Below are 22,958 nucleotides of genomic sequence, written 5' to 3'. Positions count from 1 at the left end.
GCTTGAGGCTCTGTCTCAAAAAAAAAGAAAAAAAGAAAAGAAATGATAAAGGGGAAATAACAACTGATGCCACAGAGATACAAGAGATTATCTTTGAATACTACCAGAAATTTAGAAATTTGACAATGTGAAGAAAATGGATCAACATTTGGAATAACAAATGTTGCCTCTCCCTAGACTTAGCCAGGAGGAAACAAATCTCCTCCACAGACCAATTTCAAGCACTGAGATCAAACAAACAATAAAAAATCTCCCAAACAAAATAATGCTCTGGTCTGAATGGCTTCACATCAGAATTCATCAAATCTTCCAAGAGCAGCTTATTCCCAAAAAATTATTCCAAAAAATTGAGGAGGAAGGAATCTTCCTCAACACATTCTACTAAACAAACATCACCCTGATACTAAAACCAGGAAAAGACCCAACTAAAAAGGAGAACTTCAGACCAATTTCACTAATGAATGTAGATGCAAAACTTCTCAACAGTATCCTAGCCAATAGATTACAGCTTATCATCAAAAAAGTCATACAGCATGATCAAGTAAGTTTCATCCCAGGGATGCAAGGCTGGTTTAATTATTACACAAGTCCATAAACATTGTTCACCATATCAAGAGAAGCAAAAACAAAGACCATAGGATCCTCTCAATAGATGTAGAAAAAGTATTTGATAAAATCCAGCATCCTTTTCTAATTAGAACACTGAAGAGTATAGGCCTAGGTGGCACATTTCTTAAACTGATGGAAGCTATGACAAACCTACAGGTAATATTTTACTGAATAGAGTAAAACTGAAAGCTTTTCCACTTAGGACCTGGAACCAAACAAGGTTGTTCTCTGTTGCCATTACTCAACACAGTGCTGGAAATTCTAGCCCAGCAGTTTTCAACCTGTGGGTGGTGACCCACAGGAACTGGATTAAAAGGCCCACGGCATTAGAAGGTTGAGAACCACTATTCTAGCCAATACAATCAGGCAAGAGAAGGAAATAAAGGGCATCCAAATGGGAGCAGAGGAGGTCAAACTCTTTGCTCTTTGCTGATGATAGGATCGTATACTTAGAGAACCCCAAAGACTCAACCACAAGACTCCTGGAACCAGGTCATCAAAAAAAAAAACCAGTAATGTCCCAGGATATAAAATAAATGTCCACAAATCAGTTGCCTTTGTATACACCAATAACAGCCAAGATGAGAGGCTAATTAAGGATATAACTCCCTTCACCATAGCTTCAAAGAAAATGAAATAATTAGGAATATACCTAACAAAAGACGTGAAAAAAGACAATTATAATGAAAATTATGAAACCCTAAGGAAGGAAATAGCAAAGGATATTAACAAATGGACAAACATACCATGCTCATGGCTGGGGAGAATTAACATTGTTAAAATGTTTATACTTCCCAAAGCAATCTATAGATTCAATGGCATCCCTATTAAAATACCAACATCGTACTTTCAAGACTTGTAAAAAACAATTCTTTATTTTGTATGGAACCAGAAAAAAGCCTGTATAGCTAAGGCAGTTCTTAGTAATAAAAAGAAAGCCAGGGACATCAGCTACCAGACTTTAGGCTATACTACAAGGCCATAGTGGTTAAGACAGCATGGTACTGGCACAAAAATAGAGACATAGACATTTGGAATAGAATAGAAAATCAGGAAATGAAATTAACATCTTAAAGTCACCTAATCTTTGATAAACCAAATAATATACACTGGGGGAATGAATCCCCTATTCAGTAAAAGGTGCTGGGAGAACTGAATATCCACATGTAAAAGAAAAGAATGAAACTAGACCTGCACCTTTCTGTGCTCACAAAAATTGATTCAAGATGGATAAAAGACCTAAATTTAAGGCATGAAATGATAAAAATCCTCAAAGAAAGCATAGGAAAAACACGGGAAGATATCAGCCTGGGGAGAGACTTCATGAAGAAGACTGCCATGGCAACTGTAACAACAACAAAAATAAACAAATGGGACTTCATCAAACTGAAAAGCTTCTGCACAGCTAAGGAGACAACAACCAAAGCAAATAGACAACCTACACACTGGGAAAGGATATTTGCATATTTTGAATGAGACAAAAACTTGATAACTAGGATCTATAGAGAACTCAAATTAAACCACATGAAAAAGGCCAACAATCCCATATATCAATGGGCAAGAGACATGAATAGAAGCTTCTCCAAAGATGACAGATGAGTGGCTATCAAACATATGAGAAAAAGCTCATTGTCCCTAATTATTAGAGAAATGCAAATCAAAACCACTCTGAGATATCATTTAAGCCCAGCGAGAATGGCCCACATCATAAAATCTCAAAACTGCAGATGCTGGTGTGGATGTGGAGAGAAAGGAACACTTTTACACTGCTGGTGGGACTGCAAACTAATACAACCTTTTTAGAAGGAAGTATGGAGAATCCTTAAAGAACACAAGCTAGACCTCCCATTTGATCCTGCAATCCCATTACTGGGCATCTACCCAGAAGGAAAAAAATCCTTTCATCATAAGGACACTTGCACTAGACTGTTTATTGCGGCTCAATTTATAATCACCAAAATGCAGAAATAGCCTAAATGCCCACCAATCCAGGAATGGGTTAATATGTATACCATGGAATACAATTTAGCCATTAAAAAAGATGGAGACTTTACATCCTTCATATTAACCTGGATGAAAATGGAAGACATTATTCTTAGTAAAGCATCACAAGAATGGAGAAGCATGAATCCTATGTACTCAATTTTGATATGAGGACAATTAATGACATAATATACGGTGGGGGTGGGGAAGAGGAGAGCAGAGAGAGAGAAGGAGGGGGGGAGGTGGGGGAAAGGAAGAGCAGAGAGAAGGAAGGAGGGAGGGGGTAGGAGAAGGAAGAGCAGAGAGAAGGAAGGAGGGAGGGGAGTGGGGTCTCCGTGTGACACACCTTTTGGGGGCAAGACACAATTATAAGAGGGACTTTACCTAACAAATGCAATCAGTGTAACCTGGTATCCTTGTACCCTCAATGAATCCCCAAAAGTAAAAAAAATAAAAATCTGGAAAATTACCTGAGAAACAGCATATAAAGTAAAATGCCAATGTTATAATATACATTTCAACTCAGAAACATTTTCCTTGGAAAAGTAGGAAGCAAAAACAGGAAGAATTATCTTAAGATATAAAAGGTAGATTACCAACAGTAAGCCACAAAATGATTTCTTAAATGATTTTAAAATCATTCTAAAATCCAAGTTAAGCTGTAAAAGTTAGTAGAAGCTATTAGGAGAATATGCAAAACCAGTGAGATAACTTTGGGAAAGCTATTTTATAAGCAGACGGCAAGCAGGGATTTTATTTAAAATTTTTAGCCAACAGTATGTCATGGGCCTCTGCAAATCAAACCAAATTTGACATCTGCATGAATGTATACCAACTGAATGTCATCCTGGTTTTAATTCATTGTTTAATTCCAATTTATTAAAGTCCTAATCAAATAGTGAATTGCATTTCTGTCTAGTGCTAATATTTTTAAATGTACGTTTAAAACCCAAAAGAGAAGTGGGAAGGATAGTCATTCATCTGAACTCAGAAATGGTAACCTTTCCGCATTTGGGTCTTTTCTCATGATTGCCTATAGTAATGGACTTAAATTGCACTATCATTAAAAATTAAAATGGCAAAAACAAACCTAAAATCAGAAAATGTGAAAGAAAAACGGGAGAATAATATTACAAAATGAATTATTCCTCAATGCTTGGCAAAATTGACACGACCCTCTTTAGAGACTATTCAATCAATGTTTTTAAATACTTACCATGTAGTAGGCATTATGGTGGGCAAGGGAGTATAAAGATGAGTGACTACTGTTCTTGCATGAGAAGAGAGCAAAGACAGATACATAGACATGTCAATCTCTAATCAATGTAGTAATTACTTAATTTTCTGATATTGGTGTGTACAATGTACTGTGGGAACCCCACATTAGGGGAGATGCTCTTGGCATTGCAGGCCATGAGAAGTTAACAACCTGCCCAGTTCACACATTAAATGGAGCCAGAGACTGAAAGCAAGTCTCTTTAAATTCAAGTCTGTGTTGTTACATACACAATACACAGTCATATGCATATCTCAAAAAGATGAAGGGTTATACTAGAAGGTTCCATTATTAGGAATTTCAAGCGTGTTTTTTGTTTGTTTTTAATGTAGCGGCAAGGTCACTACGTTACCCAGTATGATCTCCAACTCTTAGCCTCAAGTGATTTTCCTGCCTTAGCCTCCCAAAGTGCAGGCACCACTCCCATTCCCAAAGAACTTGAAGTTTTAACTCTCAAAGAAGAAAAATACACTGCCAGCATTGAATGACAACAGGTTTAATGATGTTGCTAACGTTAAAAAACAAATCCTGAAATCTCAACCTTATTTCTCATACTCAAAAACGAACAGAAGCATTTCCAAGTAGGCTTGGTCAGAGAAGCTTCTAGGTGGTGACAGCACAGCAAGCTAGAATTGGGTTATCTATATGAGTTATCCCTAGGAAATCTTAAGAAGTGTGGTCAGCATGTAAAAAATCAACATAGACCAATCACTGGCAGAACTGTCAATCATTAACATGGTAAGGCCACAGGCCTGCTGAGGGCAGTCAGTTTAGGAAAAAAATCAGGCAGACTAAGGTGTGTTCTTCCAGAGGGACCAAAAGCAGATGGTTAGATAAACACAGCTGAGGTGTGGCCAACAAGCAAAGGACATGACTAAATCTGTAATACTTGGGGGAGAAGTTACTCTGCAATAGTACCAGAAATGATAGCTAATGGATCTTGTTACTGCAATAGGCACTTGCCATGTTTGTCAACTGGAACAGTTCAGATACTAAGAACTCAATAAATGTTATAGCTATCTGCTACATGCTTTACATGTATTAACTTAATCCTCAAAAAGCACATAATAATAGATTATCCTCATTTTGACAGATTAAGAAACTGAGACTCAGGTTAAGGACCATACTCACAGTTACAACCAAAATTGAAACCCAGAAAGTAGGGCTTGAAAGCCATGAAAATGTAAAAAGATTTACAATGAAGTAATAAGCAGCTTATGATAGGGTTTGAATGAATTATTAATAACTCATGTTAAAACAAACTCAGATTAGGGCCTTCTATGCAATTTTAAATGATTAGGTACATGCTATGCCAGCAATAAGAAATACTTTTTCAAGTATTTAAAAGCATACAGGAGATGGCAGTGCCCTTAGCTCAGTGGGTAGGGTGCCAGCCACAAACACTGAGGTTGGCGGGTGAACCCCACCTGGGCCAGCTAAAAACAATGACAACTGCAACAACAACAACAACAAAAAATAGCTGGGCGTGGTGCCAGGTGTTTGTAGTCCCAGCTAGTTGGGAGGCTGAGGCAAGAGAATCGCTTAAGCCCAAGAGTTTGAGGTTGCTGTGAGCTGTGACACCACAGCACTCTACCAAGGGTGACATAGACTCTGTCTCAAAATAATAATAATAATAATAATGATAATGATAATAAAAATAAAAGCATACAGGAATATAATTAGCTTCTTAACAGAATGATACCCTTCACTTGGAGAAGATGTTTTAAGAATTCTCACTTATTTGTAATGCACTGACATTGTCAAATAGCTTTTTGAAGTCAGACTTATTACTGATTGCCTAATAGAGGGAACAAGGGGAAAAATACAATTTCGTCCTCATAACTTATAGAAGAGGAACTATTTTAAAACATGAGATAAATCTGTGATTTTCCATATCATAGATCACTTGTAAAGGAGGATGCTTAATAGCTGCTCTAAATTCTTGGTTTCTTAATCTGCTGTTGTTTGAATATTATAGGTATCTCTGATATATTTATCCCGAGTTATCCAAGATTTGTGATAATTGTATAAACACAAAGAAACCCCATCTCTTGACTTCTGATTTTTTTTTTTATTAACTCATAGGTCATTAATTCCTACTTTAGACTGACCTTTTTATACCCACCCCATGGTAATCAGGAACAACTTGCTGAAGTTCTAGGGAAGCCATTTGATTCGCCAGGTGCTTATTTTCTTCCTCTAGAGTCTGCAGGCTGTGGGTTAATGTATTTAAGGTTACCTTTGAAAAACCAACAGAGAAAAGAAACTATCAGATCTAAGAAATATTATCTTATTTTTCAAAGTGACAACTATAACTATAAAAAGTATTTCAAACACATGTTCTCCTGCCTTAATGTGGAGATTTGATCAGTTAGTCAGACAGCTCTGTTTTGAGCCCAGGAGTTCAAGAGCAGACTGGGCAATAGTGAGCCACAGTGTCTACAAAAAATACAAAAATTAGCCAGGCATAGTGGTGTCCATCTATTGTCCCGCCTATTCAGGAGGCTAAAGCAGGAGAATCATTTGAGCATAGGGGTTGGAGGTTGTAGTAAGCTATGGTGATGCCACTGCACCGTAGCCTAGGCAACAGAATAAGACCCTGTCAAAAAAAAAAAAAAGAGAAAAAGAAAAGAAACAGGGCAGTGCCTGTGGCTCGAGGAGTAGGGCACCGGTCCCATATGCTGGAGGTGGAGGGTTCAAACCCAGCCCCGGCCAAAAAAAAAAAAGAAAGAAACAAAAATCCAACTGTCTTTTTTTCCTTCCTCTTTTTTTTTTTTTTTGCCTTATTTTTTCAGCTTTTCTAGTTGTCTTCAGAAAAGAGTCACTCCAAATTATATAGTTCTCCTTTATTACTTCTGATAGTTGGCATTTATTTAAGCAGTAGCTTAAGCTTTTGAATATATATGTAAAAATCCTCCACAAAATGAATTCAACAATATATAAAATGGATAACAAGTAAGGAAAAAGTGAAGTTTATTCCTATAATGCAAAGCTTGTTAAACCTTCAAAATCAGTCAGTATAGTTCACCACAACTTGCTACAGAAGAAAAGCCATATAGTCATCTAAATAGACGCAGAAAAAGCATTTCACAAAATTCTGCATCAATTCATGATAAAAAAATTCAGCAAACTGGAAATGAAAGGGAACTACCTCTAGTCAATAAAGTGTATATACAAAAATGCTACAGCTAATATCAATCTTAATAGTGAAAGACATTCTCCTAAGATGAAGGAAAAGCAAGGATATCTCTCCTAACCATTCTGTTTAGCTTCAAATAGACGGTCATCACTAATGCAAAAGGCAAAAGCTTTAAGATTGGAAAGAGAGAAATAAAACTGTATCTACTCACAAGAGATAAGACTGTCTACATAGAAAATCCAATGATTCCACAAAAAAAGATACTATAATATGTGAGTAAGTCAAGGGTGAAGGATACAAGGTCAAATCTATTGTGTTTGTATACGTAAGCAATGCACAATTAGAAATTTATATTTCTTAAAAATGTCATTTATAACAGTACCACCCTGTGACTTACAGTTAATGCATCATCTGTTAGGAAGATGCTGAGACAACATAGAATCATGAAATTCTTTAAGTATAAACATAATTAAGTATGTCTAAGACTTGATATGCTGAAAATTATAAAATACCAAGAATTTTAAATCCAGAAAAACCATCCCTCAAAAGTAACAAAGAAATTAAGATATTAACAGATTTTTAAAAATTGAAAGAATTCATACAAGGATTTTTCTTTTGGTTTAAACATACTCCTAAGGATGTGGCTCTTCATAATCTCAGCCTAAAGTGTGGAGCAATTTACCAGGGTCTCCATCTTCATTAGGGTACCAGAAGCAGTACCCTTAAAGTAGTGCCTAAACTATTGACACAGTTTTGCCATCTTAATGATAGCTTATTTATACCAGCAGTGAAGAAGCCTTAAGAGCGAGTGGCAATGGAATCATGAAAGGCATTTTCCATATCTGGTTGAAAAATGAATATTTTTCTTTGCAAGAAGTGGTCCAAATCCTGGAAGAAATAGTAGTCAGTTGGTACAAGGTATGGTGAATACAGTGGATGACAAGGAGTTCCAAGGCCAGCTGCCAGTTTGATCAGCACTACAATGCCATTTATGCAACAGCTTTGAGTTGGGAGAGGATTAGCCTGTTTCTATTGACTGATCCCAGCTACTTAATTGTAAGCATCCTCACCATGTCATCCAATAGGTTGCACTTGGATGTCCAATCAATTAACAAGGTTTCACAGAGCTGTAGTGGATAATACCAGTGCCGAACCACCGAACAGACACCATTAGCTTTTTTTGATGAATATTTGGTTTCGGAGCATGTTTTGGCACTACATCGTTATTCAACCATTGTGCCAAACACTTGGGATTGTCCCCCCAAATCCATTTTTCATCACAGGCAACAATATGGTATAAAAATGGTTCGTCTTTATGTTGTGACATCAAGCTCTAAGACAATTCATCTTCTGATGGTCATTTAATTAATGCAGAACCCGTCTATCCAGGTTCTTTACCTTGCTAATTTGTTTTAAATGATCCTATTTTGTTGGAATAGTAACATCAAACCACGATGCCAATTTTCACTTTGAGACGGTTCACTTCCATAGCTTTCAGCTCATCATTATCCACCTTGGTCTCAAGGCACCCATGTGGCTCATCTTCAAGATTAAAATCACCAGAATGAAACTTCTCAAACCATCGATGTCCTATGCGTTTATTAGCCACATCCTTCCCAAACATTTTGTTGGTACTTTGAGCTCTCTACATTAAATTGGTTCCATATTAAAAAATAACTCAAATGTTTGACTTACCCATGGTTTCACAAAAATTGCTCTTAAAAAAATTAAAAAATAAAGGGTGGCGCCTGTGGCTCAAAGGAGTAGGGCACTGGCCCCATATGCTGGAGGTGGTGGGTTCAAACCCAACCTCGGCCAAAAACTGCAAAAAAAAAAAAAAAAAAAAAATTGAAAGATAATAACAAGTCAGGACATGAACTTGAAAAAATAGGGTGAACTTTCACAATAAAAAAAGAAGGGTCAACATGAACTATCACAGGTACCAACTGTCAAACTTAGTACTTAAAGAAATTGAACATTTCATACTTAATAACTGAATATAAAACATAAAATAAATATTTTTTATTTGTAACTCTTTTTGTTACCTATAAACCAAAACATAGCATAAAAGGGAATTAAAATGGTACACTAGAAATATCTATTTAACGCAAAAGGTAGTAATTGAGAAACATAGGAACAAAAAGGGAAAAAAAGCAAAATGGCAGATGCAAATCCTACCTTAACAGTAATTATGTCAAATATAAACGAATTATTTATTTTGCTTCAATTAAAAAGCAGAGATAGGCATAATTTTTTAAAAAGTACAACTGTGTGCTATTTATATAAGACTCATTTTAGACCCAAAGGTATAAATGGAGTTGAAAATAAAAGGATAGAAAATTTATTCCAAAGAAATAGTAATCTAAAAGATCTAGAGTGACTATACTAATACATTATTTTAGACAAAAGAGACATGAAGAAAAATTTGTGAGATAAAGACATTATATAATTTTAAAAGTATGTATACATCAAGAAGATCTAACATTTATAAATATTTATGCAACAATGGAGCTTGAAAATACAGGAAGCAAAAAATGACAGAACTGAAAAGATAAATAAACAGGAATAATTATAGAGACTTCAATATCCCATTTTCAATAATCAATAGAACTATTAGACAGAAGATAAGTGATAAAACAGAAGAATTGAACAACACTGTAAGCCAACTAGACCTCATACATGTGGACACCGATAGAACAATTCTCCCACCAGTAACAAAAGAAACACTTTCACATGGAACATTCTCTAGGATATACCATATGACATGTATAGGCTATAAAACAACTGTCAATAAATTGAAAGGACTGAAATCATGCAAAGTATTTTCTTCAAACACAATAGAATAAAATTAGAAATAAATATAACAAGAAAATTTGAGAAATTCACATATATGAAAAAATTAAGCATGGTACTTCTAAATAACCAGTAAGTTAAAAAAGAAATCTCAAGGGAAATTAAAGAATCCTTTAAGATGAATAAAAACAAAAACACAACAAAACACCAATTCCTCACAAACTCTTCTTAAAATTAGAAAAGGAAGAACACTTACTAAATCATTTTAAGAGGCCTATATTTCCTTGATACCAAAACTAAAGACATCACAATTTAAGAAAACTACAGATCATTGGGGCAGAGAGCAAGATTGGTGGACTAAAGACAGCTTCTTTGCAGCCATGCATGGTGAAGTCAGGGAGAAAGGAAGGACTCCAGCCACGTCTGGCTGGTGGGCCCTGCCCAGAAACATCACTTTGGGAGCTCAGGGAGGCAGCAGAAGACTTCAGGAGCACAAGAAGAGGTCAGGAGCATGGAGAACTGGCACAGAGGGCAAGTACTTGCATGCTAGCAGAGGCCAGCCAGTTTGGCAGTTTTTCAGACAGAGAAGGCCTGCCCTGCTGGCCCTTTTTATTTTGGGGAGGGGAAGGAACATGAACACTTGGTGGAGTTACCTAGGCAGAACTTGGGCAAGCGAGTAAGTGATACTAAACAGCATCCAGGGGCTGGGACTGAGTCACCAGGCAGAGGAAAGCTCTTACTGTTTGCCTATGGCCTGGCACAGCCATTGTGGGAAAGCTGCCTTGTAGGATCAGCCCTCAGGGTCCTAGTGCAAGGCTGGTTCTGGCCTGACTGATAAGCTGGGCAGCAACGTGTTGGGAGATTTGAATGACACATGCTTTCCTGGGAAGGCCACTGCGTGGCCAAGGGACACAGTTCAGAAAAGTTGGGGTGTGTCTATAAAGCAGGCTGACAAAAAACTACAGGCTCTCATCCTAGTGGGAATTGAGGACAAAGAAATCAGGAAGATGGGACCAGGGCTCCCTGGCAAGACAGAAGTTTCCAGACTCCATCTTATACCTGTATCAGAGTCTTTATTAGCATCTCATACCCCAGAACATCACCTGTTGTCCAGGCCATATATGGCGATATAAATATAGATATTTTCCTTTTTAAAAAAAAAAATATTTTCAACTTTTTCCCTGTAGAGTTTCTTCTTCTTTTTTTTTTTTTTTTGGTAACAATAATTTTTATTGTTTCCTCTTTCAATAGTAAGGACTCCATTTTTGCTAGTTTTTCTGCTCCTATTAGTCTTTCTCCCCCCTCACCTCCAATTTTATCCCTTAAGGTCTTTGGTTTGTTTGTTTTGTTTTATAGTATTTTTATTTTTCCTTTTATACTTTCTTTAATTAAAAGGGCTCCATTTTTGCTACGGTTTTCCAACCCCATTTATTCTTTCTTTCCATCTCCTTGTCTCTTTCTTTTTGTAAAGATTTTTCTACTTTTATCTTTCCCACATAAATTTCTCAAATACAACTAAGATATACCCCCTGTTTTACATCTTATATAATTTTATTCTCAATTCTCTTTATATACTTTTATTATTATTTCTTTTTTTCTAATCTATTTTATTCTTTGTCAATCTATATTCAATTTATGGGATAGCACCTCACTCTGAGGACTCAGCTAGAGTGCCACAGCATTGCCTTGGCTTAAGGAGACCTTGATCCCTTGGTCTAGGGAGTCCTTCTAGCTTTGGCCTTTGGAAGCATACTAATGGCAAACTGCTGGGGGTTTTTTGTTTTTTCTTCTCTATTTTGTGAAGGTGGGGTCTTGTTTCTACTGGACTGGTAAGAGCTCCTGACCTTGAGGGAACCACCCAACCCAACCACACAGAAGCTGAGAATTGTGGGTGTGAGTCCAAGCACCCTGCTGAATACCACTATTGCTCCTGTCTCTTTCTGTTTTTCTCTTCTTTTTGTCACTCTTTCTTTTATGCCCCCTTTCCTTTTTTTTTTCTCTTTTTCTATCTTTTCTCCCTTTTTGCTCTTTACTCTTCTCTTCATTTTGGTCCTATACCAAAAAGACACTTCCATACCTAAGGTCAGAAACAAGGTAACTTAAAGAGGAGGAGGAGAAAGTGAAAGGAAAGGGATGATGGGAAGATGGCAGACTGAAGCCAGCTTTCCACAGAGGCTCCCATCCTGAAGGAGAGTTAGGGGACGAAAATTTAGCAAGTAACCTGATGGATTCGAGCAACACCAAGCGAGAAAGTTGAAGAATGCACACCAACCCCGCTGAGGAGAGCTGCGACCACAAGGAAGCAAACAAAAGGTACAAAATTCATCACCAAGGGGACGGGAGTCCCCCCTCCCCCACCTGATCGGCTTAAGGGCCCCACAAACAAAAGGGCAGAAATCAAAGGCCATCCCACTACACTTCACGGGAGAGACCTACTACAAACTGGACCTACCTCCCTTACTAGGATGCCTAGGCGTTCTCCTGCCAGGCATAAAACTGTATAAATCTGTAAATATCCTTTGCTGGCAACTCTGAGCACCCAGGACTTCCCTCCACTCTCTCTGAGGTCTGAAAGCCTGTCCCCCAGGAGTTCGGATTCTTGGGTGACTCCTAAAGGGGAGAGGACAGTCCCCAAGCTGCAGCTGGTCAGCGCTGATTGTGGGGCATGGGAGAGAGGTGACGACAGTCAGCAGAGGGAGACCCTCACCAGGCAGCGCTTCCCCAAGGCGAGGTGCAGCAGCCCTCCTTGGGCAACAATACAACCAGGCATATAACTGAGTCAAACTCGCTACCAGCTGCTCTGAGCTCACTGCTGCTCTGAGCTCCTGGCGCTCCCCCGCCCTCGCTCTGTGGTCCAGAGACCTGAGCGCCTGCCGTGTGACGGGGCAGGGAGCTGGGTGGAGCTGAGTCTGTTTTTCGCTGCCCAGTGGTTCTGGGCTACAGCCGCTCCCTCCACCCCGCCCCCACTCTGAAGCCTGAAGGTTTGCGCTGCAACGGTACAACCGGGAGAGAGACTGGGAGGAACAGAATTTGCTCGCTGTTGACCACGCTCCCCACGGCTCGGAGCCCCTGCTGGCTCTGGGCTCCAGGCGCTCCCCTGCCCTCACTCTGTGGTCCAGAGACCTGAGCGCCTGCCATGTAGCCAGACAGGGAACTAGGGGGAGCCGAGTCTGTTTGCTGCCTGGCGGTTCTGGGCTCCAGCCGCCCCCCGCCTCCCGCCCCCACTCTGAAGCCTGACGGCTTGAGCTGCGGCGGTACAACCGGGCGAGAGACTGGGAGGAACTGAAATTGCTCGCTGTTGACCGGGCTCCCTGCGGCTCGGAGCCCCTGCTGGCTCTGAGCTCACGGTGCTCCCCCCTGCCCTCACTCTGTGGTCTGGAGACCTGAGCACATGCCGTATGGCTGGGCAAGGAACTGGGTGGAGCTGAGTCTGTTCACTGCCCAGCGGTTCTGGGCTCCAGCCGCTCCCCACACCCCGCCCTCACTCTGAAGCCTGGAGGCTTGGGCTGCAGCGGTGCAGTGGAGCCAAAGATTGGGAGGAATTGAGTTAGCTTGCTGCCGGCGGCTCTGAGCTCACAGCACCCCACTCTACCCTCACTCTGGGATCTGGAGGCCTGTCCCCCGGGAGTCCAGATACTTGAGGGATTTGTCGGGGCGTGGACAGTGCCTGAACTGCGACTGGTCAGTCCTGACTCTGGGACACAGAGTGAGGCTGGGGGAGACCCACATCAGAGCGGCAGTTCCCTGAGGCGGCTGAAGCCATACCCCCTGCCTTTCTGGGCAACCAGAGGAGGCCACCCCTGAGTATAGGATTTGCCTGAGGTGACTCACAGACCCCGGAAACATCCAGGGTAGGGCCAACTCATAGAACTGAGACTTCAACCCAGAGTAAGTGCTTCACTGAGGTCAAACAGAAGCCAGCTGACAATAAGTCAGAACCACTCAGCCCCACCACCCCAGACAGGGCCCCAATCTCTCAGGCTACAACACTGAACGGGCCATCAACAAAACCCTAGGGGAAAAATCAAAGGGAGTAAAACAACCATGGGGCGGAATCAGCGGAAAATCTCGGGTAACATGAATAACCAGAATAGATCAACCCCCCCAAGGAAAGAAATGGCGGATGTAATTGAAGATCCCATTCATAAACAACTGGCAGACATGTCAGAAATCGAATTCAGAATTTGGATTGCATACAAGATTGACAAAATGGAATTAGGAATCCGAGGAGAAATTCAAAAGTTGTCTCAAGAATTTAATGAATTTAAAGACAAAACCACCAAAGACTTAGACACACTGAAGCAAGAATTTGTAGCCCTTAAAGATATGAAAAATACAGTAGAATCCCTCAGCAACAGAATGGACCAAGCAGAAGAAAGGATTTCTGACATCGAAGATAAAGCCTTTGAATACTCCCAAACTCTCAAAGAGGAAGAGAAATGGAGAGCAAAAACGGATCTCTCTCTTAGAGAGCTCTGGGATAATTCGAAGAAGGCAAATATATGAATAATAGAAGTTCTGGAAAACGATGAAGTGGCATCAATGCGCACAGAGGCCCTTCTGCATGAAATTATGAAAGAATTTTCCAGACATGCCTAGAGATTCTGAAATTCAGATAGCAGACAGTTTCACAACTCCAGCACGATTCAACCCCAATAAGTCATCCCCCAGACATATCATACTTAGCGTCACTAAAGTCAACATGAAGGAGAAAATTCTCAACGTTATCAGGCGAAAGAAAGCCATTACCTACAAAGATAAGAACATCAGAATGACTGCAGATCTCCCTGCTGAAACTTTTCAAGCCAGAAGAGGGTGGTCATCCACTTTTAATCTCCTAAAGCAAAATAACTTTCAACTCCGGATCTTGTACCCAGCTAAACTGAGTTTCATCTGTGATGGAGAAATTAAATACTTTAATGACATTCATATGTTGAAGAAATTTGCCACAACCAAACCAGCTTTTCAGGATATTCTCAGACCTATTCTCCATAATGACCAACCCAATCCTCTACTACAAACGTAAACTCACTCAGAAACTCCTGATCAAACTCCAACTTCTACAACGGCGAAAAGATTAAAATTGTCCACTGGACTTTTGAAAAACTCGATACCCAAAATTTCACCAAACTTATCAATAATCTCCATTAATGTGAATGGGTTAAACTGTCCTCTAAGGAGACATAGGTTAGCTAACTGGATACAAAAACTCAGACCAGATATCTGTTGCTTACAAGAGTCACATCTTAACTTAAAAGACAAATACAGATTCAGGGTGAAAGGATGGTCATCCATATTTCAGGCAAATGGTAACCAGAAAAAAGCAGGTGTTGCAATTTTATTTGCAGACACAATAGATTTTAAACCAATAAAAGTAAGGAAGGACAAGAATGGTCACTTCGTATTTGTTAAGGGTAATACTCAATATGATGAGATTTCAATTATTAATATTTATGCACCCAATCAGAATGCACCTCAATTCATAAGAGAAACTCTAACAGACATGAGCAACTTGATTTCCTCCAGCTCCATAATAGTCGGAGATTTCATCTCTCCTTTGGCAGTGAGGGATCGATCCTCCAACAAAAAGCTGAGTAAAGAAATTTTAGATTTAAATCTAACCATCCAGCATTTAGATCTAGCAGACATCTACAGAACATTTCATCCTAACAAAACCGAATACACATACTTCTCATCAGCCCACGGAACTTACTCCAAAATCAATCACATCTTAGGTCACAAATCTAACCTCAGTAAATTTAAAGGAATAGAAGTTATTCCATGCATCTTCTCAGACCATAATGGAATAAAACTTGAGCTGAGTAACAACAGGAATCTACATACTCATACAAAAACATGGAAGTTAAATAACCTCATGCTGAACGATAGCTGGGTCAGAGATGAGATCAAGAAGAAAATTGCCAAATTTTTGGAACAAAACGACAATGAAGACACGAACTATCAGAACCTCTGGGACACGGCAAAGGCAGTTCTAAGAGGGAAATTTATAGCACTGCAAGCCTTCCTCAGGAGAACGGAAAGAGAGGAAGTTAGCAACTTAATGGGACATCTCAAGCAACTGGAAAAGGAAGAACACTCCAACCCCAAACCCAGTAGAAGAAAAGAAATAACCAAAATCAGAGCAGAACTAAATGAAATTGAAAACAAAAGAACAATACAACAGATCAATAAATCAAAAAGCTGGTTTTTTGAAAAGGTCAACAAAATAGATAAACCGTTGGCCAACCTAATCAGGAAGAAAAAGTAAAATCTCTAATCTCATCAATCAGAAATGACAAAGACGAAATAACAACAGACTCCTCAGAAATCCAAAAAATCCTTAATGAATATTACAAGAAACTTTACTCTCAGAAATATGAAAATCTGAAGGAAATGGACGGATACTTGGAAGCTCGTCACCTTCCAAGACTTAACTAGAATCAAATGGAAATGTTGAACAGGCCCATTTCAAGTTCGGAAATAACATCAACCATACAAAACCTCCCCAAAAAGAAAAGTCCGGGACCAGATGGTTTCACATCAGAATTATACCAAACCTTTAAAGAGGAATTAGTACCTATATTACTCAAACTGTTCCAAAATGTACAAAAAGAAGGAAGACTCCCCAACACGTTCTATGAAGCAAACATCACCCTGATCCCCAAACCAGGAAAAGACCCAACGAAAAAAGAAAATTATAGACCAATATCAATAATGAATATAGACGCAAAAATATTCAACAAGATCCTAACAAACAGAATCCAGCAACATATCAAACAAATCATACATCATGATCAAGTTGGCTTTATCCCAGGGTCTAAAGGCTGATTCAATATACGTAAATCTATAAATGTAATTCAGCACATAAACAAAGTAAAAAACAAAGATCATATGATCCTCTCAATCGATGCAGAAAAAGCTTTTGATAACATCCAACATCCCTTCATGATCAGAACACTTAAGAAAATTGGTATAGAAGGGACATTTCTTAAACTGATAGAGGCCATCTACAGCAAACCAACAGCCAATATCATATTGAACGGAGTTAAATTGGAATCATTTCCACTTAGATCAGGAACCAGACAAGGCTGCCCATTGTCTCCATTGCTTTTTAACATTGTAATGGAAGTTTTAGCCACTGCAATTAGGGAAGAAAAGGCGATCAAGGGCATCCACACAGGGTCAGAAGAGATCAAACTTTCGCTCTTTGCAGATGATATGATTGTATATCTGGAAAACACTAGGGACTCTACTACAAAACTCCTAGAAGTGATCAAGGAATACAGCAACGTCTCAGGTTACAAAATCAACATTCATAAATCAGTAGCCTTTATATATACCAACAATAGTCAAGCTGAAAAAACAATTAAGGACTCTATCCCATTCACAGTAATGCCAAAGAAGATGAAATATTTGGGAGAGTATCTAACAAAGGATGTGAAAGATCTATATAAAGAGAACTATGAAACTCTAAGAAAAGAGATGGCCGAGAATGTTAATAAATAGAAAAACATACCATGCTCATGGCTGGGAAGAATCAACATTGTTAAAATGTCCATACTACCCAAAGCAATATATACCTTCAATGCAATCCCTATTAATGTTCCACTGTCACACTTTAAAGATCTTGAAAAAACAATACTTCGTTTTATATAGAATCAGAAAAAACCTCAAATAGCCAAGACATTACTCAAAAATAAAAACAAAGCAGGAGGAATTACGCTACCAGACCTCAGACTATACTACAAATCAACAGTGATCAAAACAGCATGGTATTGGCACAAAAACAGAGAAGTAGATGTCTGGAACAGAATAGAGAACCAAGAGATGAACCCAGCTACTTACCGTTATTTAATCTTTGACAAGCCAATTAAAAACATCCAGTGGGGAAAAGATTCCCTATTTAAAAAATGGTGCTGGGTGAACTGGCTGGCAACCTGTAGAAGACTGAAACTGGATCCACACCTTTCACCACTAACCAAGATAGACTCTTACTGGATTAAAGACCTAAACTTAAGACATGAAACTATAAAAATACTAGAAGAGAGTGCAGGGAAAACCCTTGAAGAAATTGGGTTGGGTGAGTTTTTTATGAGAAGGACCCCCCGGGCGATTGAAGCAGCTTCAAAAATATACTTTTGGGACTTGATCAAACTAAAAAGCTTCTGCACAGCCAAGAACACAGTAAGTAAAGCAAGCAAACAGCCCTCAGAATGGGAGAAGATATTTGCTGGTTATGTCTCTGACAAAGGTTTAATAACCAGAATCCACAAAGAACTCAAACGCATGAGCAAGAAAAGAACAAGGGATACCATCACAGGCTGGGCAAGAGAATTGAAAAGAAACTTCTCCGAAGAAGACAGGCGAGCGGCCTTCAGACATATGAAAAAATGCTCATCATCTTTAATCATCAGAGAAATGCAAATCAAAACTACTTTGAGATATCATCTAACTCCAGTGAGACTAGCCTATATCACAAAATCTCAAGAGCAGAGATGTTGGTGTGGATATGGAGAAAAGGGAACACTTCTGCACTGCTGGTGGGAATGCAAATTAATACATTCCTTTTGGAAAGATATATGGAGAACACTCAGAGATCTAAAAATAGATCTGCCATTCAATCCTGTAATTCCTCTGCTGGGCATATACCCAGAAAACCAAAAACCACATCATAACAAAGATATTTGTACCAGAATCTTTATTGCAGCCCTATTCATAATTGCTAAGTCATGGAAAAAACCCAAGTGCCCATAGATCCACGAATGGATTAACAAATTGTGGTATATGTACACCATGGAATACTATGCAGCCTTGAAGAAAGATGGAGACTTTACCTCTTTCTTGTTTACATGGATGGAGCTGGAACATATTCTTCTCAGTAAAGTGTCTCAAGAATGGAAGAAAAAATATCCAATGTATTCACCCCTACTATGAAACTAACTTAGGACCTTCACATGGAAGCTATAACCCAGTTACAACCTAAGAACAGGGGGAAGGGGGAAAGCATGGGGATGGAGGGGGGAGTTGGGTAGGGGGGGGGATTGAAAGGATCACACCTGTGGTGCATCTTACAAGGGTACATGTGAGCCTTGGCAAATGTGGAATGTAAATGTCTTGGCAAAGTAACTAAGAAAATGCCAGGAGGGCTATGTCAACTAATGAGATGAAAATGTGTCAAATATTCTATGAAACAAGTGTATTGTGCCCCATGATCATATTGATGTACACAGCTATGATTTAATAAAAAAAAAAAAAAGAAAGTGAAAGGAAAAAGTAGGGCAAAAAAACAGACAAAAAGAAAATACTCATGAGGAAGAAACAGCAGAAAAATTCTGGCAAGATGAAAAACCAGAACAGAGCAACCCCCACAAGGGATTATGAGGTAGCTCCTGAGAGGATTCCAGCTATATAGAAACGCTAGATATGATAGAAAGGGAATTTAAAATGTGAATGTTAAAACAATGAAGGAAATTTCTGAGAAAGAAGAAAATAACTAAAAGGAAAATCCAAAAACAGAACGAAATAAGGGATGAAAGATATGAAGAATATGTAAAGGACATAACACACCTTAAGGCATTGAAGCAGTCAATCAGGGAACTTAAAGATGCAGTAGAAGGTATCAATAACAGATTAGACTGTGCAGAAGAAAGAATCTCAGTGCTAGAGAATAAGTTCTTGAGCTAACACAGGTAGTTAAAAGGGCACAAAAGAAGAGAGAGAAAGCAGAACATTTACTGAGAGAATTATGGAACTTCATGAAACATTCAAACATATGAATTATAGGTATCCCAGAAAAGAAAGAAGAATGCTTAAAGGAATGGAAGCCCTACTGGAGGATATCATAAATGAAAATTCCCCAAGTATCACCAAAGACTCCAACACACTCCTTTCAGAGGGATATCGAACCTCAGGTCATCTCAACTCAAACAGAGCTTCTCCAAGACACACTGTCATTAACCTGTCCAAAGTCAAGACTAAAGAGAAAATTCTACAAGCAGCCAGGAGTAAGTGCTAATTGACCAATAAGGGAAAATCCATCAGGGTGACCAAGGACTTCTCAAATAAAAAATTTCAGGCCAGAAGAAAATGGTCATCTACCTTTAACCTTCTTAAACAAAACAATTTTCAGCCCAGAGTTCTATATCCTGCTAAGCTAAGCTTTAAAATTAATAGAGAAATAAAATCTTCTACTGATATGCAAACTTTGAGGAAGCTTGCCACAAGACCAGCTCTACAGAAAATACTTAGACCTATTCACACTGACCATAACAAGGGAACACCAGCAAACTAAACACCAAGAAACTAACAGACAAAACTTAGCTTCCGCAGTAACTCAAAAGATGAAACTAAGAAAGATGGACTTTCATAAAATAAGATGAATAGAACTTCAGCATACTTATCAATTTTCTCAATAAATGTTAATGCATTGAATTCCCCACTGAAGAGGCACAGGCTTGCTGATTGGATGAAAAAGCACAAGCCATCCATATGCTGTCTACAGGAAACATACTTAGCAATATTTCAGGGAAATACTGAAAACAATATTTCAGGGAAATGGAAATCAGAAGAAAGGAGGGGTTGCAATCTTATTCTCAGACACAAGTAGATTTGAAGCAACTAAATTCAAAAAAGACAAAGCTGGACACTTTATACTGGCCAAGGGAACAATTTAACAAGAGAACATTTCAATTCTAAATATTTATGCACCCAACTTAACTGCTCCCAGATTTATAAAACAGATCTTAATGGGTCTGAGTAATATGATGTGTTACAATACTATAATAGTAAAGGGCCCCTTACAGAGCTGGACAGATCCTCTAGACAGAAACTAAACAAAGATACAAGGGTCTTAAACGTGACCCCAGAACAACTGTGCTTTAGACATATACGGAACTCACCATCCCAAAGGTAAAGAATATACATTCTTCTTGTCAGCCCATGGAACAGTCTCCAAAATAGATCATATCCTAGGACACAAATAAAACCTCAACAAAACCAAAAGAATATAAATTATACCTTGTATCTTCTCATACCATAAGGCAATAAAGGTGGAACTCAACTACAACAAAAATTTTCATCCCCACACAAAGGCATGGAAACTAAACAACCTTATGGTGAATGTCAGTTGGGTCAATGAAGAGATAAAAGAGGAAATAATTAATTTCCTTGAGCATAATAACAATGGAGACACAAGCCACCAAAACCTGTGGGACTCTGCAAAAGCAGTCCTAAGAGGGAAATTTATTGCATTGGATGCCTACATCTGAAAAACAGTAAGAATACATCAACAATCTAATGAATCATCTTAAAGAAATGGAAAAGGAAGAGCAATCTAACGCCAAACTTAGCAGAAGAAAAGAAATAACCAAAATTAAATCAGAAATAAATGAAATTGAAAACAGAAGAATCATTCAGAAAATTAAAGAAACAAAAAGTTGATTCTGCAATAAGATGAAGTTCATAAACCACTGGCCAGATTAACCAGAAATAGAAAAGATCTTTAATAACCTTAATCAGAAACAAAAAGTGGGAAATAACAACTGATACCACAAGAGATCATTTCTGACTATTACGAAAAACTCTATGCCCAGAAATTGGACATTGTGGAGGAAATGGACCAATACATCAAATCACACCCTTTCCCTAGACTTAAACAGGAAGAAATAGATCTCTTGAATAGACCAATGTCAAGCACCAAGATTGCAGAAACAATAAAATAGCTTCCAACAACAACAACCAAAGCCTGGGACCAGACGGCTTCACATCAAAATCCTATCACACCTTCAAAGATGAGCCTGTACCTATACTGAAGAACCTATTCCAAAGCATTGAGAAGGAAGGAATCTTCCTCAATATTTTCTATGAAGCAAACATTACCTTGATTCTAAAACCAGGAAAGGACCCATCTAAAAAGGAGAACTACAGACCAATTTCACAAATGAATATCAATGCAAAAATACTCAACAAAATGTTAACTGAGTGCAGCTACACATTAAAAAAAATTTACATCATGATTAATTAGGCTTCATCCAAGGGATGCAAGGCTAGTTTAAGATATGCAAATCCATTAATGTAATTCACCATATCAACAGAAGCAAAAACAAAGATCATATGATCCTCTCAATAGATGCAGAAAAAACATTTGACAAAATTCAGCATCCTTTCTAACAAGAATACTTAAGAAAACAGAAATAGGTGGCACTTAAGCTGACTGAAGTCATCTATGACAAACTTACAGCTAACATTATACTGAATGGAGTAAAACTTAAAGCTTTTCCACTTAGAACTGGAACCAAAGATGTCCACTATCACCACTATTTTATTCAACATTGTGCTGGAAATTCTAACTAATGCAATCAGGCAAGAGAAAGATATAAAGGGCATCCAAATGGGGGCAGAAGAGGTCAAACTCTCTTCAGAGATTCAACCACAAAACTCCTGGAAGTGATCAGGAAATACAGTAATGTCTCAGGGTATAAAATCTGTCTACAAATCAGTAGCTTTATATACACCAATAACACCCAAGTTGAGAAGCTAATCAAAGACATAATTCCATTCACAGTAGCTTCGAAGAAAATGAAATACTTCAGAATATACCTAACAAAAGAGGTGAAGGATCTTTACAAAGAGAATTATGAAACCCTGAGAGAAGTGCAGAAGGCATTAGCAAATGAAGGAATATACCATGCTCTTGGCTGGGAAGAATCAATATTGTCAAAATGTCTATTCTACCCAAAGCAATCTACAGATTCAATACAATGCCCATTAAAATACCAACATCAGACTTTGAAGAACGGAAAAAATAGCACTTTGTTTTGTATGGAACAAGAAAAAAAAAACAAAACCATAAAGCCAAGGCTATTCTTAGTAATAAAAATGAAGCCGGATACATCACTCTACCACACTTTGGGCTATATTGCAAGTTCACAGTGATCAAAACAGTACAGTATTGGCACAAAAATAGAGTCATAGACATATGGAACAGAATAGAAAACCAAGAGATGAAAGAAGTCTCTACTTGCCATCTGACTTTTGATAAACTAAACAAAAGCATACAGTTAGGAAAAGAATCTCTATGCAACAAATGGTACTGGGGGAACTGGATAACCACACATAAAAGACTGAAACTGGACCCACAACTTTCACCACTGGCAAAAA

General features: G+C 38.5%; 1 protein-coding gene across 2 annotated transcripts in view; it reads right to left on the bottom strand.

Annotated features, from left to right (window-relative positions):
- CCDC150 (coiled-coil domain containing 150) overlaps positions 1 to 22,958 on the bottom strand; it is a 108,329-nt gene that overhangs the window by 51,625 nt on the left and 33,746 nt on the right. Inside the window, exon 13 of one of the 2 annotated variants that reach the window (XM_053598397.1) lies at positions 5,994 to 6,107. The exons of the other annotated variant lie outside the window; for it this stretch is intronic. Coding sequence (XP_053454372.1) covers positions 5,994 to 6,107 — 114 coding nt within the window. The remainder of the gene's footprint in view (positions 1 to 5,993; positions 6,108 to 22,958) is intronic. 2 annotated transcript variants of the gene reach the window in all.

This window comes from Nycticebus coucang, chromosome 7 (assembly GCF_027406575.1).
Source record: "Nycticebus coucang isolate mNycCou1 chromosome 7, mNycCou1.pri, whole genome shotgun sequence".
NCBI classification, from domain to species: Eukaryota; Metazoa; Chordata; class Mammalia; order Primates; family Lorisidae; genus Nycticebus; species Nycticebus coucang.
The sequence above is the reverse complement of the archived record's forward strand: the minus strand, read 5'-3'. Positions and strand labels throughout refer to the sequence as shown.